Source organism: Mus pahari, chromosome 13 (genome assembly GCF_900095145.1).
Source record: "Mus pahari chromosome 13, PAHARI_EIJ_v1.1, whole genome shotgun sequence".
In the NCBI taxonomy this organism is placed as follows: Eukaryota; Metazoa; Chordata; class Mammalia; order Rodentia; family Muridae; genus Mus; species Mus pahari.
Genome location: NC_034602.1, coordinates 34,645,869 through 34,670,626, shown reverse-complemented (window position 1 = coordinate 34,670,626; position 24,758 = coordinate 34,645,869). Strand labels below are relative to the sequence as shown.

At 36.8% G+C, this 24,758-nt stretch overlaps 1 protein-coding gene across 3 annotated transcripts in view; it reads left to right on the top strand.

Moving 5' to 3' along the window:
* Positions 1-24,758, top strand: part of Rab28 (RAB28, member RAS oncogene family) — a 67,016-nt gene that overhangs the window by 31,378 nt on the left and 10,880 nt on the right. For all 3 annotated transcript variants that reach the window (XM_021210572.1, XM_029545259.1, XM_021210573.1), the window contains one exon: positions 24,528-24,631. In XM_021210572.1, the coding sequence (XP_021066231.1) occupies positions 24,528-24,631 (104 nt within the window). The remainder of the gene's footprint in view (positions 1-24,527; positions 24,632-24,758) is intronic.

Sequence of the window (24,758 nt, the reverse complement as noted above, 5' to 3'; positions counted from 1 at the left end):
CAGGCACTGGCATAGCCTCACAAGAGACAGCTATATCAGGGTCCCTTCAGCAAAATCTTGCTGGCATGTGCAATAGTATCTGCGTTTGGTGGCTGCTTAATTTTGTATCCAGGTACTTTGTTGAAAGTGTTTTATCAGCTGTAGGAGTTCCTTAATAGAATTTTGAGTGTCAGCTATGTGTATTATCATATTATTGCAAATAATGATACTTTAACTTTTTCTTTTCCAATTTGTATCCCCTTGGTACCCTTCAGTTATTGCTCTGGCTAAGACTTCAAGTACTATATATTGAATAGGGATGGAGAGAGTGACCAGCCTTGCCTTGTTCCTGATTTTAGTGGAATTGCTTTGACTTTTTCTTTTTCTTTTTCTTTTTCTTTTTCTTTTTCTTTTTCTTTTTCTTTTTCTTTTTCTTTTTCTTTTTCTTTTTCTTTTCTTTTTCTTTTCTTTTCTTTTTTCTTTTTTTAAATTGGATATTTTCTTAATTTACATTTTAAATGTTATCTACTTCCCCAGTTCCCCTCCCCCCAGAAACTCCCACCTCCCTGCCCTTGAATTCCCCCACTGGGGCATCCAGCCTTCATGGGACCAAGGGCCTCTCCTCCCATTGATGCCCCAACAAGACCATATTCTGCTACACATGCTGCTAGAGCCATGGATCCCTTCATGTGTACTCCTTGGTTGGTGGTTTAGTCCCTGGGAGCTCTGGGGATCTGGTTGGTTGATATTGTTGTTCTTCCTATGGGGTTGCAAACCCCTTCACCTCCTTCAGTCCTTTCTCTAACACCTCCATTGGAGTGCTTTGAATTTTCATTTAATTAATGTTTTTGTTCTGCATCTAATCAGATGATCATGTGGTTTATTCCTTTCAGTTTGTTTATATAGTGGATTACCTTTATCAATTTACATATGTTGAATCATTCTTGCATCTCTGGAATGAAGCCTACTTGATCATGGTTGGATTATCTTTTTAATGTATTCCTGGATTCAGTTTGCAGTATTTTATTGAATATGTTTGCATCTATGTTCATAAAGGAAATGGGTTTGTAATTCACTTTCTTTGTTGGGTTTCTATATGTTTGGGTGTCAGCGTAATTGTGGCCTTGTTAAATGAATTGGTGATGTTCCCTTTGCTTCTGTTTTGAAGAATACTTCAAGGAGTATTGACATAAACTCTTCTTTGAAAGTCTGGTAGAATTCAGCATTAGAATCACTTGTTCTTACACTCTTTTTGGTTGGGAGACTTTTAATGACTGCTATTTAAGTAGCCACTATAGGTCTGTTTAAATCAGATCTGATTTTGAGTTAACTTTGGTAAATGGTATGTATCTAGAAACTTACACATGTCTTTTAGTTTTTCCAATTTTGAGATTTTTAAAGTATGTCATGAATCTCTGCATTTCCCAGATATCTGTTATGAACTCCTTTGTTTGTGATTTTGTTTACTTGGATATTCTCTTTCTACCCTTTAATTGGATCAGGGTTTGTCAGTATTACTAGTTTTCTCAAGGAACCATGTCTTTGTTTGATTGCTTGAATTTTTCTCCTGTTTTATTGATTGTAGCCCAGAGTTTGATTATTTCTTGCCATCTAGACCTTTGTATGTGATTTCTACTATTTGTTCCAGAATCTTCAGGTGTGCTGTTATGTTACTAATATGAAATATCTCCAAATTTTCTATAAAGTCACTTAATGTTGTGAACTTGCCTCTTAGAACCATCTTTATGATGTCCCATAAGTTGGATTTTTGGGTGTATTTATTTTTATTCAGTTCTAAAAGTCTTTTTCTGTCTTGACTCATTGTTCATTCAATAGTGAGACTTGCTTTGTGTCTGAGAAAGTAGTCACTGAGAAAGTTCCATGCTGTACTGAGAAGAAGGTGTATTCTTTTGTGTTGTGGTGGGTGAAATGTTCTGTATCTGTTAGGTCCATTTGGTTTACAATGACTGTTAGCTCCAGTTTAGTTTTCTCTGCTTCCTTTTTGTCTGAATGACTTTTGTCCATTGGTGAGAATTAGATATTAAAGTCTCCTACAATCTGTGTGTGAAGGTCAATATGTGATTTAAGCTGTAGTAGTGTTTCTTTTACAATTCTGGGCGCCCTTGAATTTGGGGCATAGATATTAAGAGTTGAAATGATATTTTTGGTGGACTTTTTTGGATGAATGTACAGTATCTTTCTCTACCTCTTTTGATTGGTTGTAGTTTGAAGTCTGTTTTGTTAGATATTAAGATATCTAACACCAGCTTGCTTCTTAGGTTCATTTGCTTAGAATGTTTTTTTCTGTTTACTCTGATGTAATGTTTATCCTTGATGTTGAGGTCTGTTTCTTGGATGCAGCATCAGGATGGATCCTGTTTTTTCTTTTTTTCTTTTCTTTTTTTTAATCCATTCTGTTAGTCTATGCCTTTTTATTGGGAAATAAAGGACACATTTATAGACAGTAACAGGCAATTCTGCTAAATTTATATGTTTCTTCTTTTTCTTTTCTTTCTGAACAATGCTAAGTCTGGTGCATGCTAGATAAACATTCTACCATTGCGTTGTTCATCTGGCCAGTGTATATAGTTGTTATGTAAGGAGTTAAAAAATCCCAAGCTGAAATTTTGTTAAGTATCTTTGAGAAATGTAATGATTAAAATGTTGGCTATAATTAACGTTTGGAAAGTAAAGTCTTTTCGCTTATAGAAGTTTTTTTTTTTTTTTAAATTTTAAGAAATTAAGTTGTAGAGGTGATGCAGTTTTGATAGCTACTCTGAATTGTTAGAGCTGTTGTACTTTTGCTATGGATTTTTATCTCTAGTTTATTTTGCTATTCAGAAATGTGTCTAATGAAAAAAAAGATGCTGCACAAACCACTGCTTGAGCCTGAATGTGCTTCTGTGTTTGGTTGAGTTATAAATGTTATTTCTGGCTGTGTCCTTCATACTTAGCTCTTCTTACAACAAATGGAAAGTCCTTAATTGTACCTAAGGGAATAGTTAACCCACAGTGGACATATGGTGGACAAAAGCTGAGTCTAGTAAATGGAATAAAATTATAAATGGTAAAGACGTAAGTACCTATAAAGCCTGGCAGTTATGACAGATCACGTATTTGAGATTAGCAAGTTTTGTGTGTAGAATAATACTCTTTTAGGCATATTTATGTTGTGTGTTGAGGTGCAGAGTGTATAGCCTAGTTAAAATGGTCTCCACAGTTATGTATAAATCATGTCTATTTTGTGCTGTTATGGTTTGATCTGTGTCTCTGATTCTAACAAGAAAGGCTGATGATCTCACATTTCTGCCAAGTGGCTGTTCCTTGATTGGGAGCAGTTAGCATTAACCTAGAACAGGTCTTGGGTCCGAATATTCGATGTATTATGGTCTCCAGTGAAAGGTTAAGTATTAATGGAAAATGGTCACAGTCCTTTTACTTAAAGGAAGCATGTTACTTGTAAGTTTTCTTTTGATTTTACTTTTACAGTTACATTGAATGTCTTCATTCATTTAGTCATCCATAAAGCAAATATTGCTCCACATGCAATGGATAATAAGTCTTTTTAGGACTTCTTGTGTGGTATGTTACAGATCATTAACTGCAAGTAACCACCTGACTTGAGGGACGCCTGGAAGCATCATTATAGTGAAGTAAACTTTTCTTTAGGTATCATTGTAGCACACTGATTTATAGCAATGTCACAAACTGCTACTATGAACATATATTCTCATTATTATTTAGAGAAGAGTAGAGAATGATAGTCTACTGTTGTAAAAAATATGTTATTGACAATGGAAAAATGTGAGTATAATTGTAGTCTCATTTTGTTTAATAATTAAGAAGCTAAGTATGCTACATGAACTGATGTTCTAAAATGTGTTCAGCTTATGTGTGTGATGAACATGTTTTAAAATCTCCATAATTTAAAACGCCTTTAAATTAAGCATCATAGAAAAGAACTTGGAAGATTTGTGTAATTATTTAGTAAAGCCAATGCAGGAAGCACTACTTCTGTAAGTGTATATATATAGTTTACAATTAAAATTTTTTAAATACTTAAAATATAATTATATTATTTCTCCCTTTCCTTCTCTTCATTCCTTCCCATGCACGGTCCCTCAAATTCATGGCCTTTATTGTTAAATTAAAAATATATTATGTTTAATGTATATTCCTAAATATATAAATATAATGTGTTGAGTCTCTATAATGTGCTTGTAAGCATATAACTTCAGAGTTGATAACTTGGCTAATCAATACAGCAGGTCATGAAACCTGCTCTTAGGAAACTTAAAATCTTGTACAAGTAAGCCTTTTAGTATTAGTGAAATATTTCCCAGCAAGATTTTCAGTCTACAAAAGAAAGATATTTAATTTAGTTGTATTGTATCATTGGGAAGAAGGAAAATCTGAAAAAGTTAAGGGAAAAATGTAAGGCTTAAGAGAATAGTAGAGCACAGAACTAAGTTCTTTAAAACTTTCCTGATGTTGCAACCCTTTACTACAGTTACTCCTGTTGTGGTGACCCCAACCATAAAATTGTTTTGTTGTTACTTCATAATGGTAATTTTACTACTATTTATAAATCATAATGTAAATATCTGATATGCAACCCTAAAAGGGACTTAACCCACAGGCTGAGAACCACTTTTCTAAACCTTTGATCTCCATTACCTCTCAAGTGCAGGAATTATAACCATATATCATCATTCCTATTTTTTTCATTCATTTCTTAATGATTTTAGTGAGTAATAAAGTAATGGGCTTCATGACATTTCATACATAAATATTACTACCTTTTGCTTTTATTTATCCCATTGGCTAGTTAGTGCTTAGGAAAAGAGCAAGGAAGGACTCTTTCTTCAGGCCCTAGAAGGAAGCTTGATCCTGTCATCTCTTTGACGTTTGGGGATTGTGCAGAATTTCTGTTGTTTGAGACAGTAGTGTGTGTTACTTTGACATGGCAGTTCTAGGAAGCCAGTGGTCTTCAGCTGAGAGTAAGAATGCTTTGCAATCTTATGTGGATATTTTCACATTGTATTTTCTCATGGGCAAGCTTTCATTGTCGACAATAGGGTTATCTCCAACTCCCCTTTTGAGACTGTCTCTCAAATCAAAGTCAGATTGACTTCAAAGGCATTTCATTCTGTTCCCATCCTTCTCAGTACTGAAATTACTGGTACATACCCCAAATGCCTAGCACTTAGACCCATTTTTAATACACAGAGCATGTCTTAGAGATTTCTGACTTTATACTCGAGATTTGGCTCTAATTTTTTATATTTAACAACATTCAAAAATGATTTTTTCAGATGGGATTTATTTATGCATTTAAATAGTTATGTGTTTATTATTTATGTATATATATATTCATTGTATATAGTGCTACATTTTATGAAGTTGTTATATATTCAAGTTGTTATATATTTTGACTATATTGACATAACTTCTCCTTCTCTTTTCATCCTCTTTTCTTCTGGCCTTCTCTTAGCTATTCTTCTGGTATTATCTCATGAGCATAATGCACATATGTGATCACACACACACAGTCTGTGATCTACAAATGAGAGAAACATGTATTTATCTTTCTGACTCTGGCTTATTTAATAAAATCCTGATAACATTTTGGTATCATTGGCTTATAATTCGTATGAGTTAAGTTTAAAGTTTTTAAAGTATTTTTATTCCATGTGCATTGATTTGTGTTTTACCTCCCTCTGTGTGAGAGTGTTGAAAGCCCCTGGGAGTGGAGTTAGATACTATTGTAAGCTTCCATATGGGTGATGGGAATTGAACCCAGGTCCTGTGGAAGAGCCACTGTGCTCTTAACTGCTGAGCCCAGTCCCTTATTGTTGCCTTTTAAATGGGTTTTCATTTTATTAATTAATTTTTCACAGTGTTTTATCTGACTTATCTTTTAGTTTGTTTTGTCTTCCTTTGACTTCTGCAGATCAACTAACTTTTGTTTTTTTAAATTGTTCCTCCTGGAGACTTTGACTTTTTCCTTTTTAAAGTATATTTCCTATTATCTAATTACAGGCAACATAATTTTATGCTTATAATACATTTCAACAAAGTATTCTTAAAATTTAACAATATTTAAAATTATCATTAAATTATTAAATTTAAAATTTATTCCAGAATTTCATCAGTAGTATAAACCAAATACCCCAAAAAGAAGTAGTTTTATACTCTTGCTGTTTTCTTGATGTGGTTTCATGTTAGGTGATTTACAATATACTTTGTTTCATGGTCACATATCTCTAACTTTTCTTTCTTTGTCTCTCTCTCTCTCTCTCTCTCTCTTTTCTTTCTTTCTTTCTTTCTTTCTTTCTTTCTTTCTTTCTTTCTTTCTTTCTTTCTTTCTTTCTTTCTTTCTTTCTTTCTTTCTTTCTTTCCAGGGTCACTCTATGTAGTCCTTGCTGTACTAGAATTCACTATGTAGACCAGGCTAGCCTTAAACTCACAGAAATCTGTCTGTGTGACACCCCCCCCCCCACATATATCTACACACACACATGTAGGTGTACACACACATAAAAAGATAATGTCTTTTTTATTAGATATTTTCTTTATTTACATTTCAAATGCTATCCCGAAAGTTCCCTATACCCTCCCCCTGCCCCTGCTCCCCTACCCACCCACTCCCACTTCTTGTCTCACTTTGGGTTTTCTTTATTGCTTATACTTCCCTTTTTAGGTCTTGGATGGTGTTGTTCAATTCCATCACCTGTTCGATTGTGTTTTCCTATAATTCTTTAAAGGATTTTTGTGTTTCCTCTTTAAGGACATCTACCTGTTTAGCAGTGTTCTCCTGTATTTCTTTTTCTGTTTTTTGTTTTTGTTTTTGTTTTTTTGTTTTTGTTTTTTTCTTTTTTTTTGAGACAGGGTTTCTCTGTGTAGCCCTGGCTGTCCTGGAGCTTACTTTGTAGACCAGGCTGGCCTCGAACTCAGAAATTCGCCTGCCTCTGCCTCCCGAGTGCTGGGATTAAAGGTGTGCACCACCATGCCCGGCACCTCTCCTGTATTTCTTTAAGGACTTCTACCTCTCTAGCAGCATTCTCCTGCATTTCTATAAGTGAGTTATTAATGCCCTTCTTAAAATCCTCTACCAGCATCATGAGGTATGCCTTTAAATCCGATTCTTGCTTTTCGGGTGTGTGGGGTATCCAGGACTGACTGAGGTGGGAGTGCTAGGTTCTGATGATGGTGAGTGGTCTTGGTTTCTGTTAGTAAGATTCCTAAGTTTGCCTTTCGCCATCTGGTGATCTCTGGAGTTAGTTGTTATAGTTGTCTCTGGTTGGAGCTTGTTCCTCCTGTGATTCTGTTAACCTCTATCAGCAGTCCTGGGAGTCCAGCTCTCTCCTGAGTCTCAGTGGTCAGATTACTCTCTGCAGGCAAGCTCTCCTCTAGCAGGAAAGGTGCACAGAGGCCTGGCGTTCAGAGCTGCCTCCTGGTTGAAGATGTAGACTCAAAACAGGGCCTGTCCCAGAAGATGTGTTGCCTCTGCAGTTTATTCACTCACCTGCACAGACTAGCCACTGAGGGACCCTGGACACAATATGACTCTCTCACCTGCTCTGGCCGACAGAGCTGTCACAGGTGGCCACCTTCCTCACCAGATGTCTGGAGCCCTAAACAGGGTCTGTCCCAGAAGCTAGGTTGCTTCTGTCTGTCCCAAAGCTGTGTAGCTTCTGTGGTCCACACTCTCACCAGTGCAGTGCCTAGGCGAACTGGAGCAAAGATGGCTCCTTTACCAGCTCAGGCAGTGAGAGCCCTTCCGGGTGAACACCTCTCCTCTGGCGGGGAAGGTGCCCATATGTCTGGAGCCAGAAACAGAGTCTGTCCCAGAAGCTGTGCTGCTTCTGAGGGCTGCCCGGAGCAAAGATGGCTCTCTTACCAGCTCAGGCAGTGAGAACCCTCCCTGGTGGATACCTCTCCTTGGGCGGGAAAGGTGCTGGATGTCTGGAGCCAGAAATGGGATCCTTCCCAGAAGCTCTCTTTTTTCTTTTGAATAGATTTATTTATTTTATTTGTATGAGTACAGTGTAGCTGTTTTAGAGACACCAGAAGAGGGCATCAGATCCTATTGCAGATGGTTGTGAGCCACCATGTCGTTGCTGGGATTTGAACTCCGGACCTTTGGAAGAACAGTCAGCGCTCTTAAACGCTGAGCCATCTCTCTAGCTCCTAGCCCATATTTTCTTACCACGTAGAATTTTCTATTTCTTTAAAAGACAGTTTCCTGGAACTTGCTCTGTAGATCAGGCTGGCCTTGATCTCACAGATCCACTTGCCTCTCACTCCAAGGTGTGCACCACCTCTGCCCACTTATTACTATGTAGAATTAAGATATTGTTTTGAAGAGCTACTCCACATTTTTGTTGAGTGGACTTTCTCTAATTTACTTATTTTTGTGTTTATGATTACTTCTTAATAAAATGATGTTTACAGTGCTCTATAGGAGGGAAAAATGAGCTTCAGTGAGTATTAGACTTCTGTAAACTGAGGAAGTGAGAAAATTGTCTATTTAGTGAAAAATTCTCATTGCTGTTGGTACCTGAAAAGCTATCATACCTATTTGTTGTAAATTCCTGTAGTGTAATCTTCCTCTATTCTTCAGATAGGTACTAGTTAGGAAAAATGTGAATCAAAATTGAGTATTTCCCCTTTAATTGCTCCCCCATGAATACAGCATTTACTATGAAATTTGTAAGTGCTATCCATAAGTATTGATTATATTTCTGACTTAATAGAAGCTTGTCAGCTTTTCTGAATATTTTTCTTGTGCTACCCAGTAAAAGACATCTATTATATGACAATGTCAGAACACGATTACACATTAAGAAAGCTACTGACTGAAAGAACTGTGGTTTTCAGAAGTTTAACTTCCTGTCTATCCCAAATAAGCTGACAGCTTTCTTTAGCTTCTTTTTGGTGTAAACCCACATGTTTATTATTTCAACTTCATAGAGCATATTGCATTTATGAACTAGACCACTGGGGTTTCATGCTGAGCGAGGAACATCGTGTGCTATATTTGAGTCTATTTCTCAGAGTATGTAATTTCCTAGAAGACATCTTAGTAAGAGAAAGACTACTGATGTTAAGTCAGATATTCTTGAACCGAGATTTTGGCCCAGTGTGTCTTCTGAGTAAGAACATTTAAAAATCTTTTAGCAAAAGATCTTTCCTTTTCAACAAGAGTTCAAATAGGCATTAGTAGCCAAATATGTTCTACTCAAAACACTAACTTTTAAAAATGAATACTTGAATGTGGAGTTTATAAAGTCCTTGGTTATGACTCAAATACATTTGGTTTTATCCAAAAATATAGAGAGACTACTTGGTTTTAAGAAAAATGTAATAATATGGCAGGNGACTGAGCAAAAGAAGTTATAATTGTTAAAACATATTAAGTAAAATTGTTTTATTTTCTTAAACCAGTTTAGATTTATTTTATTTTATATGCATGAATGTTTTGCTTTCATGTGTGTATATCATGTGCATCCTTGGTGTTTCTGGAAGTCAAAAGAGGGTATTGTATTCTCTGGAACTGAAGTTCTGGACAATTGTGAGTCACCATGGTAGTGGGCATTGAACCTGGGTCCTCTGTAAGAATAACACATGCTCTTTTTTTCCCCCAGTTGTTTGTTGAATTTATTAATAAGTATTTATTTATTCATTTATTTACCTACCCATCTATTTACTTTACCTCTAAATTGCACTTCCTCCATCTTCTCTCTCCCTCCGCCCTAGATACTAACCCACCCTGGCACATCAAGTCCCATCAGAACTAAGTGCATCCTCTCCCACTAAGGCCAGACAGGACTGCCCAGCTAAGGGAAAGGAATCCAAAGGCAGGCAACAGAGTCTAAGTAAGAGATAGCCCCCACCCCAGTTATTGAGGGACACATGAAACACATGCTTTTACATGCTGAGCGTTCTCTGGCCTCCACCCATTTTATTTTCTAAAAAAAAAATCTTTCTGATTTAAAACTGAACAGCATCAAAGAGGGTTAGTATAATTTTGCTTCTGTCTTTATAGGAACTTCTTCCCCACAATGCCACTTATAACCAGAGTTATAATTTGATATGCTAATATGCTGGGACTATGAACTGAAGGTTTTGCAGAGGAGAGTATATTTGACTTAAAACTGAGTTGCCTGTTTCTTCAGGATAAGCACTAAAATCACTGATTAATATTACATATATATATATATTTAAAGATTTATTTATTTTATGTATGTGAATATACTGTAGCTGTCTTTAGACACACTAGAAGGGGGCATCAGATCTCATTACAGATGGTTGTGAGCCATCATGTGGTTGCTGGGAATTGAACTCGGGACCTCTGGAAGAGCAGACGATGCTCTTAACCACTGAGCCATCTCTCCAGCTACAATATTCTATATTTTTAATGAATTAGTAAAAATTAATATTTATACTTAGTCTTAGGTTTATTCAGGAACTAATTTTTCTTTTTCAAAATAATTGTTTTTGTTTGAAATTGCCCTTTGCCTTTTCTGTAAATAAATGCATTATTTTCTTTAGAAGAGTACTTTTTTTAATGTTTCTCCTATTTATTCTTGTTATATTGGGTAGTAGTATCTTCTGAAAGTTCATTATACCACATGCTACCATTCAACCTAAGGACTTTCTGTAAAGGAGCTCAGCTTTATTAGAATTTAAAATTGACTTGATTAAAAAGCATTTTAATTATTTAGAAACATAATTGCATACTACAGTTCATTTCTTGTGAATGTAGACATCGCCACACATTGTTTCCTCTTGTTTTGGTTTTTTAATTACTCCTTTACTTACTTATTTATTCATGAGTTCCTCATACATAGCATAATGGTAGGAGAGACAGTAAAACAGAATTAGAGTGATGTACGTCGTACACACAGGGAAGAATAGGATGAATAAACCTGCTGAATTTTGGAAACAAGCTGGATTATAAGAGGAATGCACAACATTCTGTCACAGCTAGAATGTGAGGTTTAAGGCAGGAAGAGTTTGTATTTTATTAGGAGAAGTATAAAAAGCCATTAAAGGTAGGTATTTCAGCAGTAGTGTAAAGCAAAAGTCAATAAGTTATGACTTGTGACTCTTTTTGCTTTATTTACTTTATATGAGCCACTAGGAATGTTTTTACATGTTAAAATATTTAGAAAAAGCTTAGTAGAAGGATAACAATTATGATACCTGAATGAAAAAAAAAATCAAATGATGATATTCAGAAAGAGTGCTATTGGAAGAGAACCACACTTAGCCTGCTCATAGGATTGCTTTTTCACTAAAAGAGTAGAATAGTTGCTTCACATAATATAAGATCCACAAAACATAAACTACTTATAATCTGGCCTTTTACAAAAAATGTTTGCAGAGACCTGGTCTAAATGTAATTATAAAATTTTAGAGAGATACATACCAGATAGAAAGCAGTCTCGACTTTATATTGTCCATAAAGAACCCACTTAAACATTAATGCAGATATAAGTAGGTTTTAATAAGTAAGGAATGTAGGATGGAGAGATAGTTCAATAGTTAAGAGCATGGGGTAAGGAGACAGGTTCAGTTCCTAGCAACCACATATTTGGGTTTCAGCAATCCGTAACTCTAGGTAACTCCAGTTCCAGGATATCTAATAACACCTTCTGACCTTAGCAGGTATGCATGTGGTACACAGACACATTCAGGTAAAATAATTACTTTTATATACATAAAAATAAACCGAGCAGTGGTGGTAATGCCTTTAATCCCAGCACTTAGGGCTAAGAATGACATAGTTTCTTATTCTCTGTATGGTAACTAGTGTGTCTTCTCTTTGTTAGTTGGTATTCAAATAGAATTTATTCATCTGATGAATAAAAAATAAAGGTAGAAACGTTGTGGGGAAACTTTCCAGCTGTGTTGTGAAGAGATGCTTAACTATGGTTTCCTTCCTTTTTAAAGATTTGTTTCATTTTATATATGGTATGTATATATGTTGTCCATGAGACCCTAAAGGCATAACATACTTGAGTCATAGAACATAGAAAAAAAATCAAGTTGATATTACTTGGAACCATCATCCCTACTGATTAACTTTCATAGTGCTGGAAGGTGCTCTGCACAGTAATGTAGGAGAAAAGTAATTATCAGTTTCACCCAGCTGTGGACCTTGTGAGCTATGATGATGACCTGGCTGGCAAGACATTTTCATTGATTCAGTAATGGCACACATGCCATGGGAGTCACCAACCATTTTCTGTTTGGATTTAAGGTCTGCTTCACAAGCTGGAACTCATGCCTGGCATAGAACCAGTAGTTAGGTAGATCATAGGCCTGATGGGAAAGCCTATTGCTATGAAGAAGCAAATAGGACATAGTAGTAAACTGATTTCTACTGAGTTCTCACTATGTCCATATGTTAGTGCATCTCTCAAGCATCAAAGAAGCTTTTCTTTGCAAAAGGGTAACATTTAAAAGAAGGCATAACAATCTTAAACGTGTATAAACTGACAAAAAAGTTGAAGATTACAAGTAAAAGCTGATAGAACAGAAAGAACAACACAAATCCACCATTGTATTTGATCACTGCCATCTTTGCATAGACTGACAGAATTCAATCAGTAGAGATGTTGATGACCTGAATAACCCCAGCCATCTAGTCTCTCTCTCTCTCTCTCTCTTTTTTTTATAGTACATTCTAAATTAGATATGATCACTCACTCCTGTAATCTCTATATTTGGGAGGGTGTGGCAAAAGGATTAACAAAAGTTGGAGTCTAGTCTGGGTTACAGAACATGACCCTGTCTTCAAAACAACAAACAAACTAGTAAACAATGAATAAAGGAAAAAGAACTTTGTACACCACAACTTAATAGATGCTGCTTTCAAATTCACACAAGGTATTTATCATGATAGGAAGTGTTCTCACCTATAAGGAATTAGTAATGAAATTCCCTTTTTAGCACTTCACAAATAGTTTTAATGATTATTCATATTTTATATAAGCTGGCTAGAATGATTCTTATTTGAAAAAGAAAAAAGGATAAGTAACTATAGTAAAAGATTCAAATATGGGGGCTGGAGAGATGGCTCACTGGTTAAGAGCACTGACTGCTCTTCCAGAAGTCCTGAGTTCAATTCCCAGCAACCACATAGTGGCTCACAACCATCTGTAATGAGATCTGATGCCCTCTTCTGGTGTGTCTGAAGAGAGCAATGGTGTACTTACATACATAAAATAATAAATCTTTTTAAAAAAAAGATACAAATGTGGAAAATGCTGAATTTGTTCTGTGACAATAATGTAATTAAAGCAGAAATCAGTACTAGAAAAATATGAATAGTATACTAAAGTATTCAGAAATTAAGCAGTTTACTTCAGAACAGGCTATTGAGGAATAGGTAAATATAATAGGTAAATAAATAGGTAAAAAATACTTTGATTGACCAAAACATGAAAACATTGTACCAAGGTTTGGTGTCTATAGCTAAAGCAATATTTGAAGAAATATGATTAGCATTAAGTCTTTGTTTAAGGAAATAAAGGCTTTGTAAACCAATGATTTGTCTTTACCTTAAGAAAAGAAAAAGAAAAGGCATAAGGAAGAAAAAAATGAAAGAGCAAAAGTTTAAAGGAGATAAAAAATGGGACTGGAGAGATAGTTCAGTGGGTAAGAGCACTGACTACTCTTTCATAGGCCCTGAGTTCAATTCCTGAAGGCCACATGGTGGCTCACAACATTTGTAATGGAATCTGATGCCCTCTTCTGGTGTGTCTGAAGAGAGTGATGGTGTACTGACATACATGAAATAAATAAATCTTTTTAAAAAAAGGAAAAGAAAAGAGAGAAAAGGAAGAAAGAATGAGAGAGAGAGAGAGAGAGAGAGAGAGAGAGAGAGAGAGAGAGAGAGAGAGAAAAACAAAAATAGAGGCTTAGAGTGGTAAAGCTTTTACNTGACATACATGAAATAAATAAATCTTTTTAAAAATAGATACAGAATAGAATAAAAACGAACACAGAAAGAGAGAGAGAGAGAGAGAGAGAGAGAGAGAGAGAGAGAGAGAGAGAGAGAGAACAACAAAAATAGAGGCTTAGAGTGGTAAAGCTTTTACTGCAACAACCATGGTGACATGAATTTTAAAGAAGATTAGAGTTACAGGTATCAGAAAAAAAGATGGAAGTCATAATAGATATATAAACATATCACATTAACAAAAATTATAAAAACAAAACCATCTGGGCTAGCCAGATGACTAAGCAGATAAAAGCACTTGCTGCTCAGGCCTGGTAACTATGTAATCCTTCAGTTTTTTTTTTTTAAATCATATATGTACTCAGCAGTTAAGAGCATTTATTGCTATTAAAGAGGACATGAGTTTGTTTCTCAGCTTACTCATATGACAGCTTACAATAGTATGTGTCTCCCATTCCAAGTTATGTAGAACTCTCTTCAGGCACAGCTGTTACAGGAAGCAACAAAAGTAGCCAGCCACAAGTACAGAAAGATTTTACTAACTTAGAAAATGCTATGCATCCATTTATATTCATTATCCATTTCAACTGTCATTATAGGAGTTGTTATGTGCTATCCGTGACCAAAAAGGATTTAAATAATCTAACTAATGATGCTAAATGACTTGAGTAAGTAGTAGGAATTCTTACATACTCCCCTCTTTGCTCTCTTTATATTGATTGCCGTAGTGGCTCTGATCACTTCATATATTTAAGAGGAGTCATTGTTACCTCTCAGAATCCCTATAGCATGATTTAAGTGCATGAATGTGTATGCTGTGAAAGTTGATTAGGAAAATGTTGACATAGTATGAAGAATCTAAAAAGAATTGCTAGATCTATGAAATTAGTAAATGAGGATCTAGAAGAGTTAGGTAGTAGATAATTGAAGAGCAAACCCCTCAAGGCTCATGATATAAGTAGATCAAAAGACTGTGACTTGATAGCTAAAGGATTACTGGAGGTCCTTGGGAAAAGTCAGAAAAACTACAACTATTTTTGCAATAATGACCTTCTCTTAGGATAATATGAAATGTCAGATCTTAAAAGAATAGTGTAATTTTAAGAACAATTTTAATACAATGAGATACATGCAGAAAATACATGTATAGGTTTTAAAGATTTATATATTTTATTTTATGTGTCTGTGTATGCCCAAGTGTATATATATATATACATGCTGCATGTTTGTAGGAACTCAGAGGCCAGCAGAAGGGTCAAATCCCTTGGAACTGGAGTTACTATTAGTTGTGGGTTACTCATTGTGGTTGCTGAGAACTGAACCTGGATTTTCTGCAAGATCAGCAAGTGCACTTAACCACTGAACCATCTCTCCAGGCATATGTATATATGTAGCCCCTATGTATATAGTTTAAAGAATTATTACAAAGCTAGAGCATTGCTCATTGCCAGTATTGATCAGGCACCTTTCTTGCTAACTCATTGCTACTCATATAGTAGTTGTATCCATTGCTTTTCCTTTATTTTCCTTTATTTGCCTATATCACTCATCTACTATTGATCAAAATTAGTTTTGCCATTCCAAATTGCATTCTGCGTTTTCTTATCACATGTATGAGATTTATTCTTATTGTAATATGAAACTATGGATTTTGAAATATAACATTCCTATAAAATGAAAAGGTCAATATTTTAAACAATGTTTTTCAATTTTTTTTAGTGGTATTAACTCTTTTTAAAGTCTGGTAGAGGGGGCTGGAGAGATGGCTCAGTGGTTAAGATCACTGACTGCTCTTTCAGAGGTCCTGAGTTCAATTCCCAGCAACCACATGGTAGTTCACAACCATCTGTAATAGGATCTGATGCACTCTTCTGGTGTGTCTGAAGATAGCTACAGGGTACTCATAAACATAAAAATAAATCTTAAAAAAAAAAAAAAAAAGAAAATAGGTTCCACAGCGAGCCTACAGACAAAAGTAAAGTCTGGTAGAATTCTGTGTTTAAGCAGTCTGACCCTGAGTACATTTTGGAGGAGAGCATTTAAATCACTGCTTCTATTTTACTAGCGGCTGTAGATTTGTTTAAATTGCTTATCTAATCTCCATTTAACTTAGGGAAGTAGTATATAGTGGAAGTTATCAATTTCTTTCAGATTTTACAATTCAGTGGAGTACAGGTATTCAAAATGTGTAATTCTCTGGATTTCCCCACTGTCTGTTGTTATGTCCTACTTTTCATTCCTAGTTCTGTTAATTTGTCTATTCCTTTTCTACCTTTTAATTAATTAGAAAAGGGTTTGTAAGCCTTAATGATTTTCTCAAAGAACCAACTCTTTGTTTCATTAATTCTTTACACACACACACATTTAATTTCTGTTTTATTGATTTTAGCCCTAAGTTTGATTATTTTTGCCATCTATTCAATTTACATTTGTGCTATTAAGTTACTAATATGTGATTGTTTCATCTTTGTTTTAATGTAGGCATCAGTGCTATGAACTTCCTTGTTAGGGCCATCTTCATTGTGTCCTAAAGTTTAGGTATGTTGTATATTCATTTTCATTCAATTCTAGAATTAATTTCTGTCTTGACCCATATTTTTTTTAGGATTTATTTATTATTAAATGTAAGTACACTGTAGCTGTCTCCAGAAGAGGCCAACAGATCTCATTAGGGATGGTTGTGAGCCACCATGTGGTTGTTGGGATTTGAACTCAGTATCTTTGGAAGATTAGTGTTCTTAACCGCTGAGCCCAGTTTCCATGAATTTGTAAGCTTTCACCAAAAAAACCTTTCACCCAAGATTTGTCCTGCCTACAAGATATGGAGGGATAAAGATGGAACAGAGACTGAGGGAATGGCCAACCTATGATAAGCCCCACTTGAGACCTACACCATGGGAGAGAGCCAACCCCAGATACTATTAATGATACTCTAATCTGTATGCATCCAGGAGCCTAGCATGGCTGTCTTCTGGAAGGCTTCATCCAGCAGCTAGTAGAGATAGATGTAACGAACCACAGCCAAGGAATAGGTGGAGCTTAACTAGAGTAGGGGGGAAGTTCTAGGGGAGCTGGAGTGGTCAAGGACACCACAAGACCTACAGAGTAAATTAACCTGCTCTCATGGGGGCTTCCAGAGACTGAACCACCAACCAAAGAGCATGCAGAGGCTGGACCTAGGTACCCTACACATATGTAGCAAATGTACAGCTTGGTCTTCATGTGGGTCCTGTATAGATTGAAGCAGTGGTTGTTTAAGACTGCTGCCTGCTTTTGGATCCCTTTCCTCTTCCTGGGCTGCCTTGTCTGGCCTCAGTGGGAGAGGATTCACTTAGTCTGGCACATCACTTGATGTGCCAGGTTAATGTGCAGGTTAATACCCATGTGGACACTATCCTTTCATTGAGGAATGAAGCAGGGGGAGTGGAGGGAGTGGGTTTGAGTGTGGACTGGGAGGAGAGAGGGTCTGCAATTGGGATTTAAAGTTAATAAATATTTCATATTTATTTATTTATTTATTTATTTATTTATTTATTTATTTACTATACATGCTGTTTACAATCCCCCCTCACCTCCCAGTTCCCCCTTCACATAGCCCCTCCCCCTTACTTTTCTTTGCCTCTGAGGATTAGGGAAGACCCCCTTGGGCACCAACCCACCCTGGCACATCAAATCTCTGCAGAACTAGGCACATCCTCTTTCACTGAGGCCAGACAAGACAGCCCAGTTAGGGGAAGGATCCATAGGCAGGTAACAGAATGAGGGACAGCCCCAGCTCCAGTTGTTGGGGAACCAGTATGAAGACCAAGCTGTACATCTACTACATATGTGTATGTGTGTGTGTGTGGGGGGGTTAAGTCCCGCCCATGTTTGCTCTTCATTTGGTGGTTTGGTCTTTGGGAGCAACCAAAGCTCCAGGTTAGTTGATTCTGTTCTTCCGATGGAGTCTCTATTCCCTTTGGATAGCTCAATCCTTCCCCTAACTCATCCACGAGATTCCCAGAGCTCCATCCAATGTTTAGCTGTGGGTCTCTGCATTTGTGAAGCCTCTCAGAGAACAGTTATGCTAGGCTCCTGTGTGCAAGCATAACAGCATCATTGATAGTGTCAGGGATTGGTTCTTGCTCGAGGGATGGGTCTCCAGTTGGGTCAGTCAATGGTTGGCCATTCTCGCAGACTCTTTTTTGTCTGTGCATTTCTTGTAGGCAGGACAAATTTTAGGTCAAAGGTTTTGTTGTGGGTGGGTTGGTGTCCCTCCACTGGGTGTCCTGCCTGGCTACAGGAAGTGGCTACTTCAGGTTCCATATCCCCCTCTTGTAGGAGTCTCAGCTAGAGTCACCCTCCTAGACTCACTGGTGTTTCCTCCATCCCAGGTCTCTGGCATGTCCTAGAGATGGTTCCCTGTGGCCCTTTCCTGCTGCCCATTTCCATTCACTCTCCATGCTGTTTCTCCCCAGATCTCCCCACATCTGATTTCTTCTGCCCTGCTCCCCTACACATCCCCCTTTTTAATTTTTAAAAAGTTAAAAAAAAAAACAAACTTTTGTATGTATTCCTTCGGTGATAGGTGTCAGAGTGCAAAGAGAGACCGTAGCAAGTGTCCTGCTGCTGGGAGTGAGTCGGGGGGGGTTGAAGGGAGGCTGCCGCTGGTGGTTGGCCAAGAGATGGAGGTGAGCCCAGGGAGTAGATTTGGATGGGTGGAGAGAGAGGTGAAGATCTGTAGTTAGCCTACCTCTTTCCCTGGCTGAACTGGCCTTCAGGTTTCTGGGAAATGCCTCTTGAAGTTGAGGACTTGGATAAAATATGAATGTGGGGTAAGGCAGTTTGGAGGGGAAGATATGTGTGATCCACTGGAGGTGGGAGCAGGGTGAGGAAGAGAGGCTGCAGCAGATGCTCTATATTAAACCTGAAAGTAGTACTGGGGGCTTAGGTTTGGAGGAAAGCAGGGTTAAGTGAAGATCTGCAGTTAGTCTGTCTGCTTCACTGCTTGGAGTGGACTACAGCTTCCCAAGGAATCTTTTGTCCTTATTTTAAAATCCTAAAACCTTTTGTCCCTACCCAATCAATACTTTTGAAGTCGCTACTATATTTGGAATTGCTTTGTTTACTTGTTTTGTTTTCAGCTGCATATAACAAGAATTCAGTAAGCATCACAGAAGCACTAACACTTGTTATCTCAAGAACATTGAACCTTAATGGAATCGATTTTTTAAAAAAAGATTTACTTATTTTATGTATATGAGTATACTTTAGCTGTCTTCAGACACACTAGATCCCATTACAGATGGTTAGGAGCCACCATGTGGTTGCTGGGAATTGAGTTCAGGACCTCTGGAAGAGCAATCGGTGTTCTTAACCACTGAGCCATCTCTCTAGCACTAAAATCTAAAGTTTTGTTTCTCAAAAGTTCTATGAAAGATTTGAAAGGAGTATCCTAACCTGAGGAGAATGCTTGCAACAAATATGGACGGTATCATCACTGTAAGATGTGCTTCTTCTAGTGGGTAAGCAGGCCAGTAGAAATTGGAAGGACCAGACAGCTCATTAAAAAAAGTTAGTGTATAGAAAACTGTTAAATTGCCTTCACATCTTTAAACTGACTTTAGAAACTAAAGTAGCTTTTTGGAAGGCACAGTGCTCTTTTCTATCCCTGTGTGGAACTCAGTAATAGTGAAGGGAGTTACTTTGGTAAAAAGGTTAATTTAAGGAACTGCAAAGTTAAAGTCGAGTTCTGCTCATTTTTTAAAAATTTTCTTGCATTAGTAATTTTTTGAATATGGCATGATTTACTATGGCATCATAGAAAGACAGCATTAGAGAGTGTACATGGCAGGGTAAAATTAAACACATGCTCACAATCAAATTAATGTATCTCATCTGTCTTCAACTAATAACAATCTGTCATGTTATCTATCTGAGTAGGGGCATAAACAGTTTATTTTGTGTTTGGAGTAACTTCCTGGAGGTAGTTAATATGACAAGTAGTTTGTTTGAATTGAGTATAACCAGATCAACACTGGATGTTTCCTTGATAACCTAAAAATTACTGTGAAAATCTACACAAGTGCTGTATTTATATTTTGCTTTTACTTCTTTGTGTTCAGTTGTGGCAGCCTTTATAATCATTTCACAGAGAATATTGTTGCTGCTGTTATATGTGGTATGAGTCATAGCAAAAATAGTTGATATTTTGAATGCTGTTTTCTTTGACAGGCACTGGACATTAATAGTGTAACTAATAAGCATATTAGAGTACTTTCACTTTTTTACAAAGTATAGTTACTGATTTGAATGAAAATCATTAATTATAGACAACATTATGATTGGATGTTGGAAAAGAAGTACATGGTTAGTCAGTAAGCTGCTGAGTTTAAGGCCTGCATAAAGATAAGGTCTGTTATAAACTGTTTCAAACTTGAAAACTGAGTATCATTTAATCTCATCAGCTCTGATTACATTTTATACAACTAGGTTTTAAAAATCTATTGTCTATTTATTGCTTTGACCACAATGATCAGTAACTGTGTAGATAGTTGCTGTGGAAATCCTGAATAAGGTGAATGAAATATAGTTAAACTGGGACATGTAAAGGTTTTCTGATATATCCGACCCACATGTGGACATGCATGAGTGTTCCTAACTATATAAGTAAAACATACTCAGTCTGTATAATGTTATTTGTTTGTATGTTTTCAGGGATGATGGTTTGAGACAGAGCTTTACTATGGAGCCCTGGCTGCTCTGGAAGTTGCTGTGTAGATCAGGCTGACCTCAGACTTAAGAGCTCCTCCTGCCTGTGCCTCCCAAGTGCTGGGATTAAAGGCTAATACCACCATGCCTGGCAAGGATATATTCTTTACTACCAACCTTTCCTTCCTGTCCAGGAAAGAACTATAGCTATATGCAGCCCACTATCCTTTACATTTGCTCTAATGTAGACAAGTAATTGGGGTTATTTAGTTACTTTGAAAGGTTTACTTGTGTTTTTATTTATGTGCATGTTTCTTTTTGTGTTTCTATGTATGGGTGAGTGCCCAAGGAGGTCATGGAGTTGGAGTTACAGGGAATTATGAGCTGCAATGTAGATGCTAGGAACCAGACTCAGATTCTCTAAGAGAGCAGCAAGTTCAACTAACTGCTGAGCCATCTCTCCAGTCTTAGAAACGGCTGGTACTTAAATGAGACTTCTTATATAGGACTTCTTATATATGACTTCTTATATATGACTTCTCCTTTCTTGCTCAGTTAAGTTCAACAGTAAAGATCATCTGTTTGGATATGAAGTATTTGCTCTAACTGGAATTATACAGTATTGTTCTTTTAATGACTGGCTTGTTTTATTTGGCCCAATAACTACAAGTTGAAGTTTGAGTCAGGTTTCTTCATCTTAAAGGCTGAATAACTATTTTGTATTCACCACTTTGGTTTATTCATCTATTAATATCCATTTGGGTTCATTTCTTGTCTCTTATCTCTGATGCTGTTATGAGTGTGGACATGCAAAAATTCTTTTTCAATACTCTACTTTCAATTTCGGAAGTAAGATCATATTCTAGCAAGACCTTGGATTTTCTGAGTATCTTCCATATTGTTTTTTACAACACTTGTGCCACTCAATATTTCTGCCTTAGTACCCAAATGTCTCAATGTTTGCACATTCTTACCAACACTTACTATTTTAAAAAATGTTTTATTGATTTTTTTTTTGTGAATTTCACATCATATACTTCAATCCTACTCATCTTCCTGTCCCTTCATATCTGCTCTCTGCTCTTGTCACTTCCCTCCAAAAGAAAACAAAAAATAGAAATAAAAAACAACTCCCGGGCTGGTGAGATGGCTCAGTGGGTAAGAGCACCCGACTGCTCTTTCGAAGGTGCAGAGTTCAAATCCCAGCAACCACATGGTGGCTCACAACCATCCTTAACAAGATCTGACTTCCTCTTCTGGAGTGTCTGAAGACAGCTACAGTGTACTTACATATAATAAATAAGTAAATCTTTTAAAAAAAATTAAAAAAAAAAAAACAACTCCCCCCAAAACTCTCTCTCCATGGAAGCTGCTGCTGTGTGTCAGTGTTTCACACAGTACACTCTTTTGCCCAAACAGTTATACTTTCAGATGTTCATTACAATGCGTCCGTCATTGGGCTGGCTTGAGATCTCTGACTTTTGCTATACTATCAATACTGGATCCTCATAGGGACTCCTCCAGGATATTCTGTTGTTGACCTGTGTTATGTTGGTCCTGTAACTTTGGACCCTTAATACACCCCAGCATTTCATAGATGGAGTATCCACCCCATCTGTGGTATATGTGTGTGTGTGTAGGGGGGGACTTCTCTCCCACACTCATGTCACTATCAACATGATTGGAGTGGGTTTATTTAGAACCCTGGATCTGGGCCTGGGCCTGGGTAGAAGCTGAGTTGGTTAGTTCACCGGCACTCCTACACAGTACCACTGGGGCAGGCTCTCCCACTTTGCTCAGGAAAGTGACAGAGCCAAGTTTTCTGCTCTCACATCCTTAGAGCTGGCTCACCCAGGCCCCACCACCAGGGACAGCTCTACAGTGCTACCCAGGTGAGGCTCTTGACCAGCTCATCCACTATCTATAGGTTGTGTTGGGGGGCGGGTGTGAGTGTGACTTCCTTCCCGCACTCATGTCACTATCAACATGATGTCAGGTGTCAGCCCAGACTAGTGACATCGCATGGACCTTACAGAAAATCATAATGTGTAAAAATTGTTGGTAGTTCTTGGGTTAGGTTAGCAATTTGACTTGGAAAAAAGCAAGGAGGAGCCACAAGCAGCTTCTTCAGCAGTTTGTGCTGCAAAGGTGTTATCATTAAAACACTGTTTTCTGGGATTCAGGAAATAGTTGTGCTTTCTTTTCAGAATTATATTTTCATCCTAGTCAAAGTAGACGAACAATTCTCTGTGTTGAGAACATACGTCATTTTTTTTTCTTTAGTTTTCCACAGAATGTCATTTTCCTTGTTTTCAGCATTGAAAGAGAGTAAAGCAAGTATCAAAGCTGGCCTGCTTAAACTAGCTCTACTTTAGTCTAAATACAAAACCTAGCGTGCCACACAACGAGTTCTAATATCTCATGTGATGGTTATCCTTGATTTATCTTGATGGGATCTAGAGTTACCTAGGAAACAAGTCTCTGAAGATGCCTACAGGGGGTTATTTACATTAAGGTGATGGTCATGCTCACTCTGGATGGCACCATTCCATGGGCTGGAGTCTCAGACTGAATGGAAGAGAAAGTAGAATAAGGTTCATTCCTATAAAATCATGAGTACTGTATTTACAATGTTTTCCTCTTCCATCTCCCCTCAGCACTCCCTCTTACCTCAAATTCATGGCTTCTTATTCTTTGTTACATGTATATTCATATAAAGTTATAAACACAACTTGCTGAGTTCATTAGTGTTGCCCCTAGGTATGGGTTTTGTTTTGTTTTTTTCCATTCAGCCAGGAAGAAATAAAAAGAAAAGAAAACAAAAAATCATCTTCCTGTTTTACAAGGTCAGCAGTGTAAGTGGAGTGCAAGACTCAGTTGTTTTCTAGGGGAGTTCTAGAAACTTTAGCCTTCACACTAAAAACGTAATATTATTTTCAATAAAGCCTTTTATGAAATGAGAAAGCATTTTTAGGTGATAGTCAATCGCTAGACACGCAAGCTTCTAAGTTTTTACAAGTTGGCCAGATCACTTCCTCAGGAAATCGGTTTACTTTTTTTTTTATTATTATTTTTATCTTCTCCCCCCATCGATTTACATTTTTAAAAAAGTTTTCCCTGCTGACTCAAAGAGCTTAATTACATTTTAAGTCATGTGACTATATTTGTTGTATAACTTGATATCATTAAATAAACCTCTAGAGGGTTATAGTGTTGTGCACAAGAAACCATTCAGTAAAGGATTTCATCTGAAAAGAAAATAGTGTGCTATTAATATTAGATATGAATTCTATTCTGTGCCTAAAGCCCTGGAAACATATGTTGCTCACTATCCTCAAAGGCGATAGATACTGTTAAAAGCTTGGAAAGCAGCTTGTGTCTTTGTGAAAGTAAGCTGTAGTGTGAATAAATTAATGTCACTATAGAATTAATGTCACTAAGAAATTTCAGAGTTGTTCTAATTATTAAATTATCTTGTAAGTAATTAAGCTATTTCCAGCCAAATATACTTGTGTTTGTATGTCCTATCTTCTGTTAGTAACTGTGCTTAAATGTAGTTCATTGAGCAGATGTGTTTTAACCTTGTCATGGTGTGTGAATTTAGATAGGTGATACTGTAGTACAGTAACACATATTTTTGAGCACTTACTTGCCAATCCTTGTTGACTATCTAATTCTGGCTAATATTGAAATAATGATATATTAAATAGGTATATTCATTGTTCACAGTTTATAAATGTGGAAACTGAAGCACAAAGAAAGTTAAAAAAAATCGCCTAGTATTATACAGTGGGAAATAGTATTGTAAAGTTAAGTTTTAAATATGTTAAATATACTTTTTTGATTCTAATATTGAGTTTGTTTTCTCTTTAACATTTTCTAGTTGACTTGGAGCATATGCGAACAGTAAAACCTGATAAACACTTACGATTTTGCCAGGAAAATGGTTTTAGTAGCCACTTTGTTTCAGCCAAGACAGGAGACTCTGTAAGTAAAGCAATGAAGTTTGTTGTAAGTGATACTTTACCTTTCTTATGTGCCTGGGTACCTCCTCCTCCTCCTCCTCCTCCTCCTCCTCCTCTTCCTCTTCCTCTTCCTCTTCCTCTTCCTCTTC